Genomic DNA, 17,008 nt, shown 5'->3' with positions numbered 1-17,008 from the left:
TTATGCAGAGTTAACACAAAGTCCAGCAATTCCACTCCTAGGTACATACCCAAGAGAAGTAAAAACATATGAATGAAACATATAAAAACATGCTCATGAGTTTTCATAGCAGCATTTTCACAATAGCCAAATGCCATCAATGAGTGAATGGATAAAATGTGGTCCATCTATACAACAGAATGTTATTGAGCAATAAGGAGAAATGAAGTACAAATACATGCTACAACAGGAACGAACTTTAACTATATTGTGCTAGGTGAAAGAAGCCAGTCACAAAAGGACATATGTTGAATCATTTTACTTGTATGAAATCTATAGACAGAAAGTAGATTAGTGGCCGTCAGGAGCTGGGGTTGTTTGGGGAGAAATGAGGAGTAACGGCTAATAGGTATGGGGTTTCTTTTGGGGGTGAAGAAAATGCTCGAACATGAACTAAGGTCATAGTTGCATAGCTATGTGAATACATTAAAAACCACAGAATCGTGCACTTTAAAGTGGGAACTGTATGGTATGCAAATTATGTATCAATAAGATTGTTATCAAAAGTCAACAGTCCCTCAGTCACACTTAGCCACATTGCAAATGCTCAGTAGCCACGGGTAGCTAACAACTACTGTCTTCAACAGCACAGATAACAGACATGTCCAACATCACAGAAAGTTCTGTTGCACACTGCAGGGCAGAGTGGCTATGCTGGATGCAGAACAGTGAAGGAAACTGGCACATATTTCGGAAGTAGAGATGATAGGCTTTGCCTATGAATTGGAATGTTGGGTGGAAAAAGATATAAGGAATCCAGGATGATTTCACAATTTTTGGCCTGAGTAACTAGGTAAATAGTGGTATCATTTGTCTGAGATGGAAAACATTGGTTCTGGCCCTATTAATACAAGAATACTAATTAAAAGTTGGTACCAAGTAATCAATATTGTAAACTCACAACACAAGAATGGAGAGCAATGTAGCATGATACTATTAACAAAAGGTTATTTGGAAGATGGCCTGGGCACTGGGGATGGCTCCTTGGCCTCTGCCCCAGGCGCTAGAGTGGCTCTGGTCGCGGCAGAGCGATGCCCCGGAGGGGCAGAGCATCGCCCCCTGGTGGGCAGAGCATTGCCCCTGGTGGGCGTGCCGGGTGGATCCCGGTCGGGCGCATGCGGGAGTCTGTCTGACTGTCTCTCCCCGTTTCCAGCTTCAGAAAAATACAAAAAAAAAAAAAAGGTTATTTGGAAAAATGAGGTGGAGAGGAGGAGTTAGGTTATTAGGTTAGTAGGAAAAATACTAGGTAGTAGAGTGGAAGACCTGTTTCTTCCATTCCTGGTCTCTTGTTCCAGACCTGCCACTATCAGCTTTTACAAATTTTAGATCTGAGTCTCAGTTTGTATATCTATAGAATGGGGGTTTTCTATCAGAAACTGATAAGGATGATTGAATTATCACTAAGGTTTCTGAAAGGAGAGAGAGAAAATTCTAAGATTGTAAGGTCCATGTTCTTTGCTACTAACTTAACCCCACACGTCTAATGGTAGAAACTGGAGAGTTTCAGATCTTCCTCCTGTACAGTTTAGCTTAGGGTGTTTTTCCTAATATCAATCTCATTCTATGTATTCATGAATGAAGGAGAACAGGCATTTTAACTGAGAAGAGTAATGATCTGAATTGCCTCGGATCATTCTACCTATATTCAGCTCCAGAATTCCTAAATCTCCTCGGCAATACTGAAGTTTTTCTAGATAATTCTTTGTTATGGGACACTGTCCTACGTATTATAGGGTGTTTGGCAGCATCCTAATCTCTACCCACTAGGTGCCAGTAGTATCCACCCATAATTGTGAGGACAAAAATGTCTTCAGGCATTTTCACCTTTCCCAGGGACAAAATCACCTGGAGTGAGAACCACAGCATTAGAGGAAGAGAAAATAAGATCTGGAACAAGTACAGAGAATGCATTCTTAAGTAAGAGTGTCCAACCTATGGAGGGGATCCCCTTCTCTCCACTCAGCCTGAGAGGAGAGAGTGTGATGGGACAAAATGGTTCACACGATCAGCGGAGAGACGCTGTGAGGCTCACAGTGCTGATGGCCCTATAAGGAGGCAAACTCTTTGATGTCCTACAGGACTGAGAGCTCACTCAGGAAGAGCACCTCCATGGAACCCCTAAAGACCACTGATTGTTCTGCGGGCAGTTTGGCATGGACAGAAGCAATAGACGGGAAACCAGAGGGTACTTTCCAATGGTTGATAGCTTCTATAATGCATTCATTATAATACATTCTTATGATCATAGAATGCTACTGGCATTAAGTAAAATGTTTACACTTGAGGTAGTTTGAATACATTTAAGGTAACCATTAGCAAAGATTAGATTAACCTAAGGTTATAGCTCATCATTTCAGAAAGATAACTCACCATTATATTTTAGTTTTCTACCTAGGGAAGGGTGACTCCCACCTCAGTCAAAACTAATACCATTTGTAAATAATTAATTCCTTGGAAGAGAAACTCCCAAACCAATTTGAGATTATGGAACACGCAAGCACCTCTGAAAAGACAGCATCTCCTAAATGAGCCACAAGTTAGCACTCTGTACATCCAGTTGGGGGAATTCCCATGGAATGGATTGTTCTCTTACAGGTTATATTTCTCTAGAGGCAAATCCCTGTAGGAATCATTTCGTTAAAACTTGCCAATAACATACCCCTGAAGGAGAGATGAAAGCATTTGTGGGTGAATGCATTAATAAGCTATGGCTTGCTGGGAACCCCAAGCTGGAAAAGCCTGCTTTGATTGTCCAGGTTTATTCCTAAAGGCTGCTGCTGCTGCCAAATTATTTCCTCCCACTTTGCTTAATCTTAATGGTACTGTGGTGATTTCAACACTCCAGTCGGGGAAAATCTTTCCTGGAGTTTGTTTTAATTTTAGTCGGATATTCAAAATCTCAAGTAATTTTTTTATTTTGATAGAGAAAAAATAACCCCCAAACTAAGGTGAGTAGTTGGGTTCCCCATGCTAGCCTTCAGATCATTATTCATTTGTGTGAATATAGTAAGAACATTACTTCAGAAAAAGCAGCAGGAGGTGGGATAGATGGATATTTAGGAGGAAATATGCAGAGAGAGGGGAAAGGACAGTTCAGGTAAAAAGGGGAACCAGCCTATACAGAGGCCTGGAAGTGGACCCCAACACTGACTCCCATCCTGCACCAATGGGGTGGTGAGCAGTGGGAGGTGTGGGTGAGGCTGAGGTGGCAGGTGGCAGACTGGTGAGGTCAGCAGGAGCCAAGTTCTGCAAGGCTCTAAAAGGTCCCTACAAAAGAGATGCATCATAAGTGCATGTGGAGAGCTATAATATCATCAAACCTTTGTTTTCTTATCTTAACCAGCCTGACCTAAACCCAAACCCATCATCAGATCACAAAGGCCACCAGCAACGGGAGAGGTAAGGAGGAATAACCTGCCTGTTGCATTAGAACAGTGGGCATTTAACTCAACAGTCTGAGATCATTCAGCCTTTTGCAAATCCAGATCAGATCGCCCAGAGGAGGCTGAAATGAGAGAGGAAGGCATTCCCTATACTCAGTATGTTCTCACAGCCCCGAATAATGCTATGGCTTTAGGATCAACTGACCCACAGCAGTGGTTAAGCCTGTTCTTCAAAACATATATACTCTTTGCAAAATCTGGTTGATACAGGGACCAACATAATGTAAGATTAGGCAAATAAGATTTAGGAACACAGTCACTAAAACAGACTATTGTGGACAATTGAAACAAAACCACATGGGCCTTATACATTAGCAGGGGCTGGCCCAAAATGTTGCATGCAAAAACCTCTTTGAAAATAATTGTGGGTAAACCCACAATTTGTGAGAAAAGCATCTCATTTTCCTAATAGACAGAATGATCAAGGAACTTACTTTAGAATATTCCGAAGGGCTAGGTTGATGACATTTTATAAAGATGCCATTTCAATTTAATGGCCATTAAAAACATTACATCATTACCCAGCTAAACCACAAAAATCTACTCAGAAACAGCTCTTGACAAAAAGCAAAATTTGAAGACAACATTATAGCATAGCACAGTACAGTCAGAGAAGACAGGATTTAATAATCAAGAAAACAGATGGGGTGAATTTATAGGTGTATTTTGAATGTAGTAAGAATCCATAGAACACACGGACTAAAAATTATAGGCCTCTCGCTCACATGTGACTCAGGAGGGAGAATTAAGGTAGAAGTGGCACCATTCCCTTGATGCCAGGGCCCTGGCTAGGAACCTGGGTGGAGAGCAGATGCTGAGTCTCTTCTGACTTCCTTCTCCCCACTTTTGCCTCAAGAAGTTTCAGAAGCACTTTTTCCAAGCAGCGCCAGGTCCAGAATGTCGTCAGGGCCACCTTTCTTGACCTCACTCTCTGGGCCTTTTAAGACTCCAGAGGTTCAGAGGAGATACAAGGCCAACTAGCTACTCTTAGATCAATCTCAAGAGTGAAAATATATTTCAAGTGTTATATAACCAATTTACAAACAAACTTTTAGAACTCATTCCATTCAAATGCCTGTACTGCCTCAACTATAATTGAAACTAGGTTTTCTGCTTCCAACACTATGTTTTCATGAAGAGAAAATTTATTTTTTCCTTTCTCTATAAAGAGTTGTAAAAAAATATTGGAAAGAGTTTATAAAAAGGTAGAGTTTATTCAAGTGTTAGTGATTATAATTACATTCATAACCAATGTTGGGTTAAGTTCCTGGTTACATAAAGCTTTTGCTAGATTTTCTCCTCTCTATGGCCATTTCTGATGAATATAAAACTCAAATTTCAATCCATTTTCACATTTGTTTACTAAAAATAAATTTGCAATGGAAGCAAAAAGGACGGAAAGCACACTCAATTGCCAAAGTCAAACCTACCTCGTGATTCTTTGCTTATTCTCAGGTGCCCAGCTAAATAACATTCTCCAGTCCCTCGTACCTAGTCAGAGCTCTGAGACTAATTATTGCCACTCAGACATGAGCAGAAGTGCTGGATCAATTCCTGCCAGAGGTGGTTAAGAACAAGCTATCCTGTTCCTGGTTCTCTTCCCTCACAGTGTTAAGGCTGAGGGTAAACCCAGGGGCCATGGAGCCCCACTGTACAGAAATGGGCCCAGGTTTTGTTTTATTCAGGCACAGTAATATAGTACATGCACACATGGAAATGATTGTCACAAAGTAAAAAGTTTATACTTATAGATCCCTAGAAACAGGAGGCACAGGATATCATGCAGGGCCACATGTGCAAGCAGCAGGGTCAGTCAAGGAGAGAGAAAGGGAGAGGGGAGACCATGGTCCAGAGCCTTTATTGGGGTTTTCATGGGAGGGAATGGGCAAGGCAGGGTTGGTATGCTATGTTAGCTTACGGTTGAATAGTTTAAATAACTTCAGCAGGCTCTGGGTTATAGGGCTGTCCCCAGTTGTATGGTATCTTGCTCCAGGGTTTAGGTCAGGGGGATAGTGACTTGGTGTGTGAGAGTTTAATAAAGGAGATGGTGGGGGTATGGGCTCTAGGCCGGTTGCTTTGTATCTTTCAGGGAAGTCATTTGCTCTCTCTAGGTATTTGCTATCCTTGGGAGGGACAGTCTCTCCAGGATCCAGGCCTCAAATGTCAGAGAATCAAAAATACAGAAAATAAGGAAATGTGGTTGCTACACCTATGAACAATGCAGTCCTCCTTTTGGTGACACGAGTAAGAAATAAGCCTGATATGGCTAAGCCCCTGAGGTTTGGAGACTGTTGCAGCAGCTATTCCTACTGTGACTAATACACCTTGATTCAACTTCCTGATAAAATGATAAGGGTGAAATATGGGAACTCTGGCTCACATTCCTTGCAACATTACATAAAAACCATCTCTTTAAAATATATGTACTATAGAGTTTATTAAAAGAGACACTGAAACATCAGAAATATTTAACCGAATGGAAACAATGGCCCTTGAAGCCAATTTGTATTTCCAAACAACAGTGCTATGGATGTGTGGGGCAAGACATCACTAGAGATGTGTCTACCAGTCCATATGTTTAAAACAAACCAAAACAGAAAAAAATATATATATTTTAAATTTGGAAACCTGGTCTTATTTTAAGTGTATTATACTAGTTATATAGATTTATAAGCTGTCATTCTATTTGTATAAATCTAAACACTCCTAGAGTGTTCTGTCTCTCTAGTTGTTAGTGGGCGAGTTCCACTCACTTCATTTATACGCTGCAGGGTTTGATGAATGTTCCCCACACCACCCTGGCCTCTCAGCAGGTTTTTCCAGATGGCAGAGGCCACGTGCAGTTACTATTCCTCTCTTCTGTCCCACTTAGCACTTAATGTTCATTCTAGGTATTTTAAAATTTATTTTATGTCTTTTAAAATCTGCACACAGTATGGTCAGTGTCTTTGAAAGGGGAACAAAATATCAACTTACTGTTTCACATACCTGACTTTAAAATATAGTATTATTTTGTTGGTAAACTTTGTGACTGCAATAGCCCATTCTTTTTAAGGATTTAAGACAATACTATTCAGGTAGATTAGGGAAGTATAAATTAGGGCAATATTGAATTCTTCCAACTCTACCTTCAAAGCAGTCCTTTAATCCACCCATCTCTACTGCTATTGTCACTATGCAAGATTAGGCAACAATCAACCACCTGGGCTCCAAGTCCTCCTCCCCAGGGTGGTTACATTAAAGTGAACCAGATCGATGCTCCTGCTTATAACTAATCAGCGGCTTCTTTTAAACTTACCATACAAAGATTCACAAGTCCCCAAGTGTGTGGAAGGGTCTGATCTTCCTGTATCTACCCTTGTCATTCCAAGGTGATGTGAATCTCACCCCTGTGCTCCCCATCTTCCATCCACACATGCCTTCCACACGCGGAATCATACTCGCACCCAGACTGTCCCACAACCCTGTTCTCTCGACTCTTTACCTGCCTCACTCCTCCTTATCCTTCAACTTGGTTGACACATCCTCCAGGAAAAAAGCCATAAAACCAAAATGAAACCAGGTCAGCTTCCTTGGAATACAACCATTTGACCTTGACCTCCCTCTTTCGTAATACTTCTTGTTCAATCTTGCCTTCCCTGGTATAAGTCCTGTGAGGGCAGGGACTGGGCCTTGACAGGCACACTACTGTAATACCCAGAACCCAGTCCTGGGCCTGGCACAAAAAACATACCCATTGTTTTTTTCTTTTTAATGAATGAATAATTGAGTTTAAGAAGGTGAAATCTCAGAGAACAATGGCTGCCTTGCTCAAATTGTGCTTAATGTGAAACAATAAAAATCATTTTATATGATAGCCAAATGTATAGTAACCGGTATAGGTCATAAATAGTTCAACCTAAAGTGACCCAATAATGCCACAGAGAGAAGGAAGCTATGTTTCATTTTATACACATGCATTATTATTATTACAGTTTATGAAACATGCCTAATCTTACAGTAGCACATTTATTAAAAGTATAAAATAGCTTTCTCCCCAAATGTTGAAAGATCTGTTGCTTACTTTGTGCCAGTACAGTAAGTATCCATATGGGACTTTTTCTTTGGAAAGTGGGTGGGAATTGTTTCCAGGGTGTGGACTCTGAGCAATCAAGAACAATTTTTTTTTAGAAATTTTTTTCTGCTGGTAAATATTCAGTAGTCTCTTTCCCATCACCTCCCTCTTAAATTTTGTCCAAAAAAAAAAAAAAATCTGAAAATTTCCTTTTTTGAAATGAAAACTGATTTTACATTTTTTTTTGCCAATAACCACATTCCACTTCAAGGAGGGCTGCTCAAACTGCAGATGGAATACACCGATGGAAAACCTAAGTGTGGCCTGGAACCAAGGCTCATGATGAATTTCAGTGCCTGTGAAGGTGACATCTATGGTTTTAAACTAGATTCACTTCTCAGATCAAAGGGCGGGAGCTACAGGCGGGCCATGGGAGTGAGCGTAAAGTTGTGATGGTTGGAAGAAATCTGATTTACTGAATTGCTTGAGTGGAAAAATTTATTTTGAAACTTGAAATGAATCATCACAAACCCAATCAGGAAAGGAGTGCTTTGTAACATCTATCCAAAACCATGCAAAAATAAGCAAAGCAGAATTCTTGGAAGCTTTCTAATGTATGAATAACATGCTCACACCTTCTCAAAAATTTTGTGCCCAAGTGAACAGCACTGCTATGTACCTGACAGTCTCTCCATACACAGTGAAGAGAATTCCTGGTAAAAAAAAAAAGTCACCATCTTTGTGACAGAATGACATAGCATGAAACAATGAAATAAAGTTATGCTGGGGACTTTGGCCTCTAGTCAAGCAAAATTCCTTTAGGCTCCGAGTTTGGGCAAGCATCTGAGAAACAGCATCAGGCAGGACTTGGGGGTAGAGAGAAGCCTAAAGGTGATCCTCTGTTAGATCAGGATCCCCCAAACGTTCAAGGTGCCCCAGGTGGTCTCAAATTGGTGTCATGCTCCTATGCGTCTTTAGGGGTAGGGTGAATATATCCTTCTAAATGGCAATTCTAAGTATAACAAGAATCATGTATATTTAGGACAGTGAATCAGCACACATAAACAAGAAATCTAATCAGTTACGTATCCTGGTTTTCTCAAACTCGCAATCTTTCCTGATTTCCAGCACTGACTTCTGGCCCCACCCCCTAATAACCCTATGCTCTCTTGCCAATCTTGTTTGTTCCTCTACGTTACAGTCTTACCTACTTCAGAGGCAAACTCCACCATGTGACTCTCTGACCTCAAACCCTTCACTAAGAAAAAGCCCCAGCTGGGTTTTAGTGATCTTACTGTCATATAACTTCTTTGCCCCCTTTTCCAGCTGTGTCCCCCACCCCTCACCCTGCACTACCTCATGCCATAGCTCTCTTGACAAGGGGGTGCTGCTGACATTGAAAATATGTGGAGATAGGTTTGATTTACAATTGCACAAGGGTAGGGAAAGGGGGAGAGGGTGCTAATGACATGGATGGTCCAGGCCAGTGATGCGCCATCTCCTGCAAGGCGAGTGAGAGGCTGTGTCAAGTGCAGAGTCCAAGCCCCCGCCCACTGGAAATGCAGCTGACCTTTGAACAACATAGGTTTGAACCATGTAGGTCTAGTTATATGTGGATTTCTTTCCCATAAATACTGAAAATATATTTTCTTTATGATTTTCTTAATTACATTCTTTCCTCTAGTTTATTGTACAAATATAGTACATAATACATATAACATACAAAATTGGTGTTAATTGACTGTTTATGTTTGAGTAAGGTTTCCAGTCAACAGTTGGATATTATTATTAGATAAGCATTTTGGGAATCAAAAGTTATATGTGGTTTTCCAACTGCATAGGAGGTCAGCATCCCTAACCCACGTGTTGTTCAAGGGTCAGTTGCATGGCTGATGGCTTCTTCAACTTCCTCGGCAGCACAGGTCCTGTGTGCTTGCTTGGTGCATCCAAAAATGCTCTCTCTCCCCCTTTCTCCACACCTCCACTGCCCCACTTGCTCACCCTCTCCTCATCTTTCAAGAATTGAAATGCCACTTACTTCCTTGGAGAAGACTCTTCCTGGACGCACTGGACCAGGCTGTGTTCCTGTATCAAGCTCTACCTGGAGTCTGTAGACATAGCATGCTGGTAATAAAACAACTATTTCTATACTTCTTTTTTTTTTTTCTACAGAGACAGAGAGTCAGAGAAAGGGATAGATAGGGGCAGAGAGACAGAAACGAAGAGAGATGAGAAGCATCAATCGTTAGTTTTTCGTTGCGACACCTTAGTTGTTCATTGATTGCTTTCTCATATGTGCCTTGACTGTGGGGCTACAGCAGACTGAGTAACCCCTTGCTCAAGCCAGTGGCCTTGGGTCCAAGCTGGTGAGTTTTGTTCAAACCAGATGAGCCCACGCTCAAGCTGGCGACCTCGGGGTCTCGAACCTGGGTCCTCTGCATCCCAGTTGGATGCTCTATCCACTGCGCCACCACCTGGTCAGGCTATTTCTATACTTCTTGATCAACTCTAACCTTATAGAAACCCTCAGAGGGCAAGACAGCCACATTTATATCCAGTGTGCTCTCAGTGTCTGGCACATCATTGGTATGCCAAGATCTTGCTGAATAAATAAATTCTTCTCAAAACATGTTTCCTCCTCAATACACAAATTCCCATCTCCTGGACTAAACCTTCCTTAAGCTTTCCCTGGAATACTCAGAGACATAACTAGCATCCTTCCACCATCCACCTTCTATCGTTCACATGATTGATTCATTTTCCTAAATTGCTCTGATAATGCTCTCCTTGATCTAAATTCCATACTGGCTCTTCAGCTTCTAAAAAATTAAGTTCCAATTCCTTAACCTCACATTCAAAGACCTCTGCAATCCAGCTTTCATCTGCCTCCTCAAACTTTCCACCACCTCTCACCAGTAGTGAAATTCAAATGATTTAACAACCAGTTCTCTGCCTTAATGTCCATTTTAAGTATATAAAAAAATGAACCGAAAGGTATTTATTATTTCATGCATTTAATACTTAAATAGGAACAATAAAGAAGAACACAAAACTAGATTACTGTATTTACCCATGTTTAATATACTCCCATGTATAAGATGTATCTTAATTTGAAAAAAATTATATAAAGTTATTGAACTTTTTTATTCATTATACAACTCCCCATCACTGTCAAAACTCCCATCCATTAGTTTGTCCTCATCTGTGTCTGATGACGAATCACTGTCTTCATATATTGCCTTGTCCTCAGTTCCATCTATGGCATTTGAAATGCCACAACCACTGTATAAGATGCACCCAGTTTTTAGACCCCAAATTTTTTCAGAAAAGGGTATATCTTATACATGGGGGGATATGGTATATTATAAGAAAGAGTTTTAAAATATTAATGAAAAAATATGAAATAATACCTGACAATAAACAATAAAATTGTTATTTAAGATATTTCCATATTGCTTCTTGATTGGAGTCCTCACTTACAATTTTTTTCTCCTATGGGTGGAATGAACATTACTACAGACGCTTAGAATATGCTGTTGCACAGAGGAACATTAAAAACGAGTAAGAAATGTGAATTTGTGATGTCCACATTGGGTGGTTGCCCAAGTGCCCACCTTAGAGAGAACCCTGATTACAAGTGCCATTTTAATAACCGGTCTGCCGAACTCAACAAAAACTTAGGTATAGGTTCTATGGAACTGTTGCGGACCAGCTGAATCCCACCACTGCCTCCCACTCTTGAAGGGATGAACTTCTAAACAGCTTTCCACGTCTGCCTTAAAATTCCCACTTTGTCTGGCTCTTCTCTCCACCCCTATACACCTCATTCCTATTTGGATTTCCAGGCTAAGCCTAAATGTTATCTCTCCTAGCAAGCCATTATAATCCCAAATGAAAGACATCTCTCTCAGTCCTCTGAAATCTGGTAGCACTTTATCTGTATTTTATTATTTGCCTTGTGCTAGAATTGTCCATGTGTGAATCTAATCTCCCTTATCAGACTATAACCTCTTTGAAGTCAGACCCACACTGATGTATCCTCAACACCCCCTGCCCCGGTCTATCACATTTTCTTTGACATAAATATGACATGACTCAACAAGGTTAATGAGCAGTGATACCATCATTTTTTTTTTTTTGCTGTACACTAATAGTGAGAATTTAGCAGTTAATTCTACAACATTTACTCAAATTGTTAAAGGAAGGCAACTGATAAACAAGAATACCAATGGACTTCCTTTGTTCTATGCCAAATACACAATATTTTCAATTTATTTCACCTTAATCTATTTCATTCAATAGGCTATTGCTTATAACACAACTGAAAAACACCTCTATGATGATGCCTTAATAAATATAATCATATGATGACATCAATGATGATGACGACGATGATGATCATGATAGAAACAAGAAAAAATATCACCCTGTTAGTTGACAGCCAGGCAAATCGCCACATCTGAGGGAAGCAAATAAAAGTGGCAGAGCTAACTTGAAAATCACTTAGTGATACCTCAGGTAGCGGTTGGGAGTCTATCCTCTCTTAAACATAGACCACGAAGCAAATGGATTTACATAATGAAACCAAATGAACTATAGAAATGCCACATAAATGACAAGCCACAATTTCATACCACATAATTATAGCTCTAGGATTAGAAACCCATTGTCTCTACTGCAGAATGGACCACATTAGTTCCTTCAGAGGCAGGTATGTAAAAGACTGCCTTGTAAAACTTCTCAGAATCCAAAGAGAAGCACTTCAAACAGGTGCAATATCTACATTACAGGTATAAGGGTAAGGGCTCTGGAGGTAGTCCTTGTGGTCAACCCATGCTATTCACCATCTCTTCCTAAGTACAAAAGGCTGAGACCAGGGACATAAGGACAATTGTCAAAATTGTTCTGATGCTCATTACACATTATCGCTTCCCATCACCAGTCAGTCCTGATAAAATGATGGTTGCTTCTACCACCAAATTGTCAAAGCTACTAAAACAAACCATATTCAACACTCTTATATTTGTAAACCTGTACAAAGCCATTTCAAGATCAATTAAATCCACTATGAGTAAAGATGAATCACAGGAAAGCTTTTGGGTTAAAAAAAAAAAGATTCTGTTAAGAATGGCCCTTTTGGGGGGTGGGGTTAGAAGCAGAAAATGCTATTTTCTGATCTGGAGGCTTAGGGACTCTGGAAGGACAAGGAGTTCTGAGGAAATGGAAAGAATGGGGCAGAGGGTATAATAAATTGGCAGTGCATGCATTTTGTCTGTCAGGATTTAATAGGTTAATATCAGTGAGGATGAATCATTTCTGTTTGAAGCACAGAACACATTGACACAGAAACAAAGAGGCTTGGAAACTTTATATTCTCTGGGTCTCTGAACAATCAAAGGCCTTGTCTAGTCAACATTTGGAGTAATTTTTCCCAGGGGAATTATTACTATTTGAGAGGAATGAAAGAGTAGCATTCCTGTAATACATTTTTTGTTTTCTGAGACTAAAAGCTATGTCTCTGTGAGAGGCAACACTTTGGACGTGTTAAGCAGCATGCATGAAGGCAGAGTTGGTGACTTTTCTGAAACATCTTCTAGCTGTGGGGAAGACTACGACCAATTGGGAGACCTAATCCTTAAATAAACTCTAAGAGTTTGCTTGAAAAGCATTTGTCAAGTAGAGCAGATCTTCAGAAAATGAGGTTAAGATTAAACTGTTACAATATTTGAGTTACTCTGCTTTAGGTATGTGTCACTGGCTTAGAGAATGAAAGCCCAAGTAATGAACAGAAAATTTCAAACTCATGGTCATGAGGCCTTGATGTTTTTATCATAGTACAGTGTTTTCCTTCAAGATCCTCAACTCAAACAGTTATTAAAAATAAAAGTTTAGGATTCCTAGTATTTAAACTCTCCAGGCAACTGGAAAGCAAATGGGCTTTCAGAGCCAGAGTGGAGGAACCCTACAACTGCAAACGTGAGGCTAGCTCTCAGCATATGTTAGGCATGTTTTTCTTCTCAGATTAGTTTTTGTGATCTCTAGGTCTGCAGAACTGGGGTGAAAAGTATTGTGAACAACAGGCACCGAAGGGATTGCAAATCTACTTGCTGACAGTTGAAGTCATAAAGCCGTTACCATGCTCCAGCGCTTTCATTGGAAACCAGAACAGGATGAGGGAGTGGACCAAGGCGTTGATGCAGTGACCCCAGAAAACCTAAGGGAAAACAAACCAAGGGAGTCAGGAACTGCCCACAACTCTTGACCTCCGTGCGACTCAACAAACGCCTCATTGTGAAGGACACTGGCGGAGTGCTGCACGGCTCCAGGAGTAGCATATTATTCTTGAAGTTAAAACAAAACAATTTCCTCTTTTTTTTTTTTTTTTTTTTTTTTTTTTTTTTACAAAAATGACTGGATGATCTCCAGATACTATTATTTAGTACAACGACCTAAATATATATATACAGATATATGTAGACCAATATACAATCTATCCACATCTGAAAAATGAATTATGAGCTGTTTTCTTCAGAATTCTAAGGAAAACACCAAAATTTTATAATCAAAGACATTAAAATCATTCAGGAAAAGGTTATTTGGTCAAAATTGTTAATACGAGACTGAAACTGTGTACTCTCTGAAAGCATTAAAAACATTTAAAATGTAAATTCTTACACGGTATTCTCACTCTTTTGTTTTACTCCTTAAAGTCTTCCCCATTCAGCTTTGCAATTTTTAGAATTTTGGGTAATACCATCTACATTTAAAATTATCTTAAGGCCCTGGCTGGTTGGCTCAGTAGTAGACCATTGACCCAGCAAGTGGATGTCCTGGGTTCGATTCCTGATTAGGGCACACAGGAGAAGTGCCCATCTGCTTCTCCATCCTTCTCCATCCTCACCCTCCCCCTTTCTCTCTCTCTCTCTCTTCTCCTCCTGCAGCCATAGCTTGATTGGTTCAATTTGGTTCAAGTGAATAGGCCGCAGACACTGAGGATGGCTCGCTGGAGCCTCCTCCTCAGGTGCTAAAAAATAGCTTGGTTGAGTTGCCAAGCATCAGCCTCAGATAGGCAGAGTATAGCCCAGTAGGAGGCTTGCCAGGTGGATCCTAGTCTGGGTGAATGCAGGAGTCTGTCTCTCTGTCTCCTCTCTTCTTACTTAAAAATAAATACATATATGCATATATACATACATACATAAAAATTTTCTTTACACTTAAAAGTTCAAACAAAAGACTGCAAAGTTTAGTTTCTTCTAAATTTTAGTTTCATACATACATTTCAATAAGTTTTTCAACCACTGAGATGACTAAACTACTAAAGCCAGATTGAATTTACTTATAAATATACAGATTGATCTGGGAATTGTCATATAGTTTAATCCTGGTGGAGCTGGAGCAACAGAAAATAATGAAAAAGTATAAGACAAAGGAACCTTCCCATTTTAAATGTTTACTCTTCCTCTGACCTCTACTCCTCCCACCCCCAGAAAACTTAGAGATGGCTCAGATGGTCCTCAGTTCTACTGCTTTTATTTTATTTTATTTTATTTTATTTTATTTTATTTTATTTTTGTATTTTTCTGAAGCTGGAAACGGGGAGAGACAGTCAGACAGACTCCCGCATGCGCCCGACCGGGATCCACCCGGCACGCCCACCAGGAGCGACGCTCTGCCCACCAGGGGGCGATGCTCTGCCCCTCCGGGGCGTCGCTCTGCTGAGACCAGAGCCACTCTAGTGCCTGGGGCAGAGGCCAAGGAGCCATCCCCAGCATCCGGGCCATCTTTGCTCCAATGGAGCCTTGGCTGCGGGAGGGGAAGAGAGAGACAGAGAGGAAGGAGGGGGTGGGAGTGGAGAAGCAAATGGGCGCTTCTCCTATGTGCCCTGGCCGGGAATCGAACCCGGGTCCCCCGCATGCCAGGCTGATGCTCTACCGCTGAGCCAACCGGCCAGGGCCAGTTCTACTGCTTTTAATGGGTCCATTCCTTACTTACATTGCACCTTAGAAAGCCTTTGAATTTAAACTATGTAAAAAACAGATGTCGATAACGCAGAATGAATAGGCCACTGATAGATATTTTCCATTGACAGAATCACAGTAGACAAGGACTGCTACAACTGGTCATCTGAGGCTCCTGTGTATGGAACCTACCAGAACCAATAGAATCCTTTTTATTTTTCCAGTCTGCAACATGCCCCCAAAAAAGGCAGCTCTGAAGGAATGCTTTCAATAATACCTGGCTTGAAATGAAGTCTTTGGACATTGTTCTTTTATTGAAGACTTTGTATGTCTTCCTTATTAAGACCCCAGTGTTTAAATAAGTAAATCATGAATACAACCAGCACTCAGAATTGTCACTGATCTGGGCAATGGACCTGTGTGAACTTCCTAATCGCCTCCTGCACAAATACCAGACAGAAACAGGGCGATGTGGCGTGTTCATCTCTTGCCTCTTCAGTCAAGCCAGGCACATTCCTCTCTTCTGGCCAGGCAGCTGCTGCTCTGCCACGCTTGGCTATGGCTGGCGTGTGGGCTGAGATCTCTTTGCCATCATGACTGCAGATGCTCTGCAACACCCACCCCAGTTCTGCTAGCCTCTCATTAAGACAGCCTGCACCTTTTCTGTCTAGAAACGTTTTCTTTTCTGATTCTCCAGACTGGAAAAAAATTCCTATGACTGACTTTCTGTGTTCACATCTGGCCAGTTTTATTCACTAGCTAAAGTAACATTTTTTTTTTAAATGAAAAACAAACAAGCAATGGTGGCAAAAGGGCTGTTAGGCAAGACCCAGCCTGCCTCAGTGCAGGACTTTATGAAAGGGTAAGGGGCATGTCTGATGGCTGATCCTAAAGGGAGTCAAGGGTGTTCCTGGCCACACCAATGTCAGAGGCACATGTGAAGAAGGAAGGAGTTGACCAAGAAGAACTGAGAGAAGCACCATGTACAACATAGCAACTTCCCTTCTGATCTGGCATCAATCCCACTGAGCTTACGACACTGGGAGGGCCCCCCCCTCCCCCCCTCCCCCCCCCTGGTGTGACTGCATCATCTCTCTAAAACTTCAGCTCTCTCACAGGCAGGGAACCAGAGTGAGGAGACAGAACACAGTGCTTACTCCCCTTCTCAAGTGATAATTCCATCAGAACATTCTGTTTACCTTTGTGTTGAAGCCCTCAGCATTCTGGGTAATTCTGTAGAGATGTGGAAACCTTAGCATGCTCTCCTGAGTGCAGGGCCTCTCAAATATCCCCAGAGTGAAGGGTGGTAGTGCGGTGAAAATCTGCGTGGAGAACAATGAGCCATTAAAGGAGGCCTTTCTGGTTCACACAGCTTACTGTTTCAGCTCAATGGAATGGAGACGTAGCCCTTGGTCAAGTCCAAACCTGGTGTCAGTGATTCACACCTCAGACACCCTCCAAACAAAGGAAAAAAGCCAAAGACCATTTTCAAATGGTTACTTAATCAGCATAAA

General features: G+C 41.1%; 1 protein-coding gene across 4 annotated transcripts in view; it reads right to left on the bottom strand.

Moving 5' to 3' along the window:
* The window catches only part of ATP8A2 (ATPase phospholipid transporting 8A2), a 726,487-nt gene that overhangs the window by 179,540 nt on the left and 529,939 nt on the right, over window positions 1-17,008 (bottom strand). For all 4 annotated transcript variants that reach the window (XM_066369169.1, XM_066369168.1, XM_066369167.1 and 1 more), the window contains exons 29-30: window positions 16,694-16,816; window positions 13,672-13,750 (exon numbers count right to left, since the gene is read on the bottom strand). In XM_066369169.1, the coding sequence (XP_066225266.1) occupies window positions 13,672-13,750; window positions 16,694-16,816 (202 nt within the window). The remainder of the gene's footprint in view (window positions 1-13,671; window positions 13,751-16,693; window positions 16,817-17,008) is intronic.

This window comes from Saccopteryx leptura, chromosome 2 (assembly GCF_036850995.1).
Source record: "Saccopteryx leptura isolate mSacLep1 chromosome 2, mSacLep1_pri_phased_curated, whole genome shotgun sequence".
Classification (NCBI taxonomy): domain Eukaryota; kingdom Metazoa; phylum Chordata; class Mammalia; order Chiroptera; family Emballonuridae; genus Saccopteryx; species Saccopteryx leptura.
The sequence above is the reverse complement of the archived record's forward strand: the minus strand, read 5'-3'. Positions and strand labels throughout refer to the sequence as shown.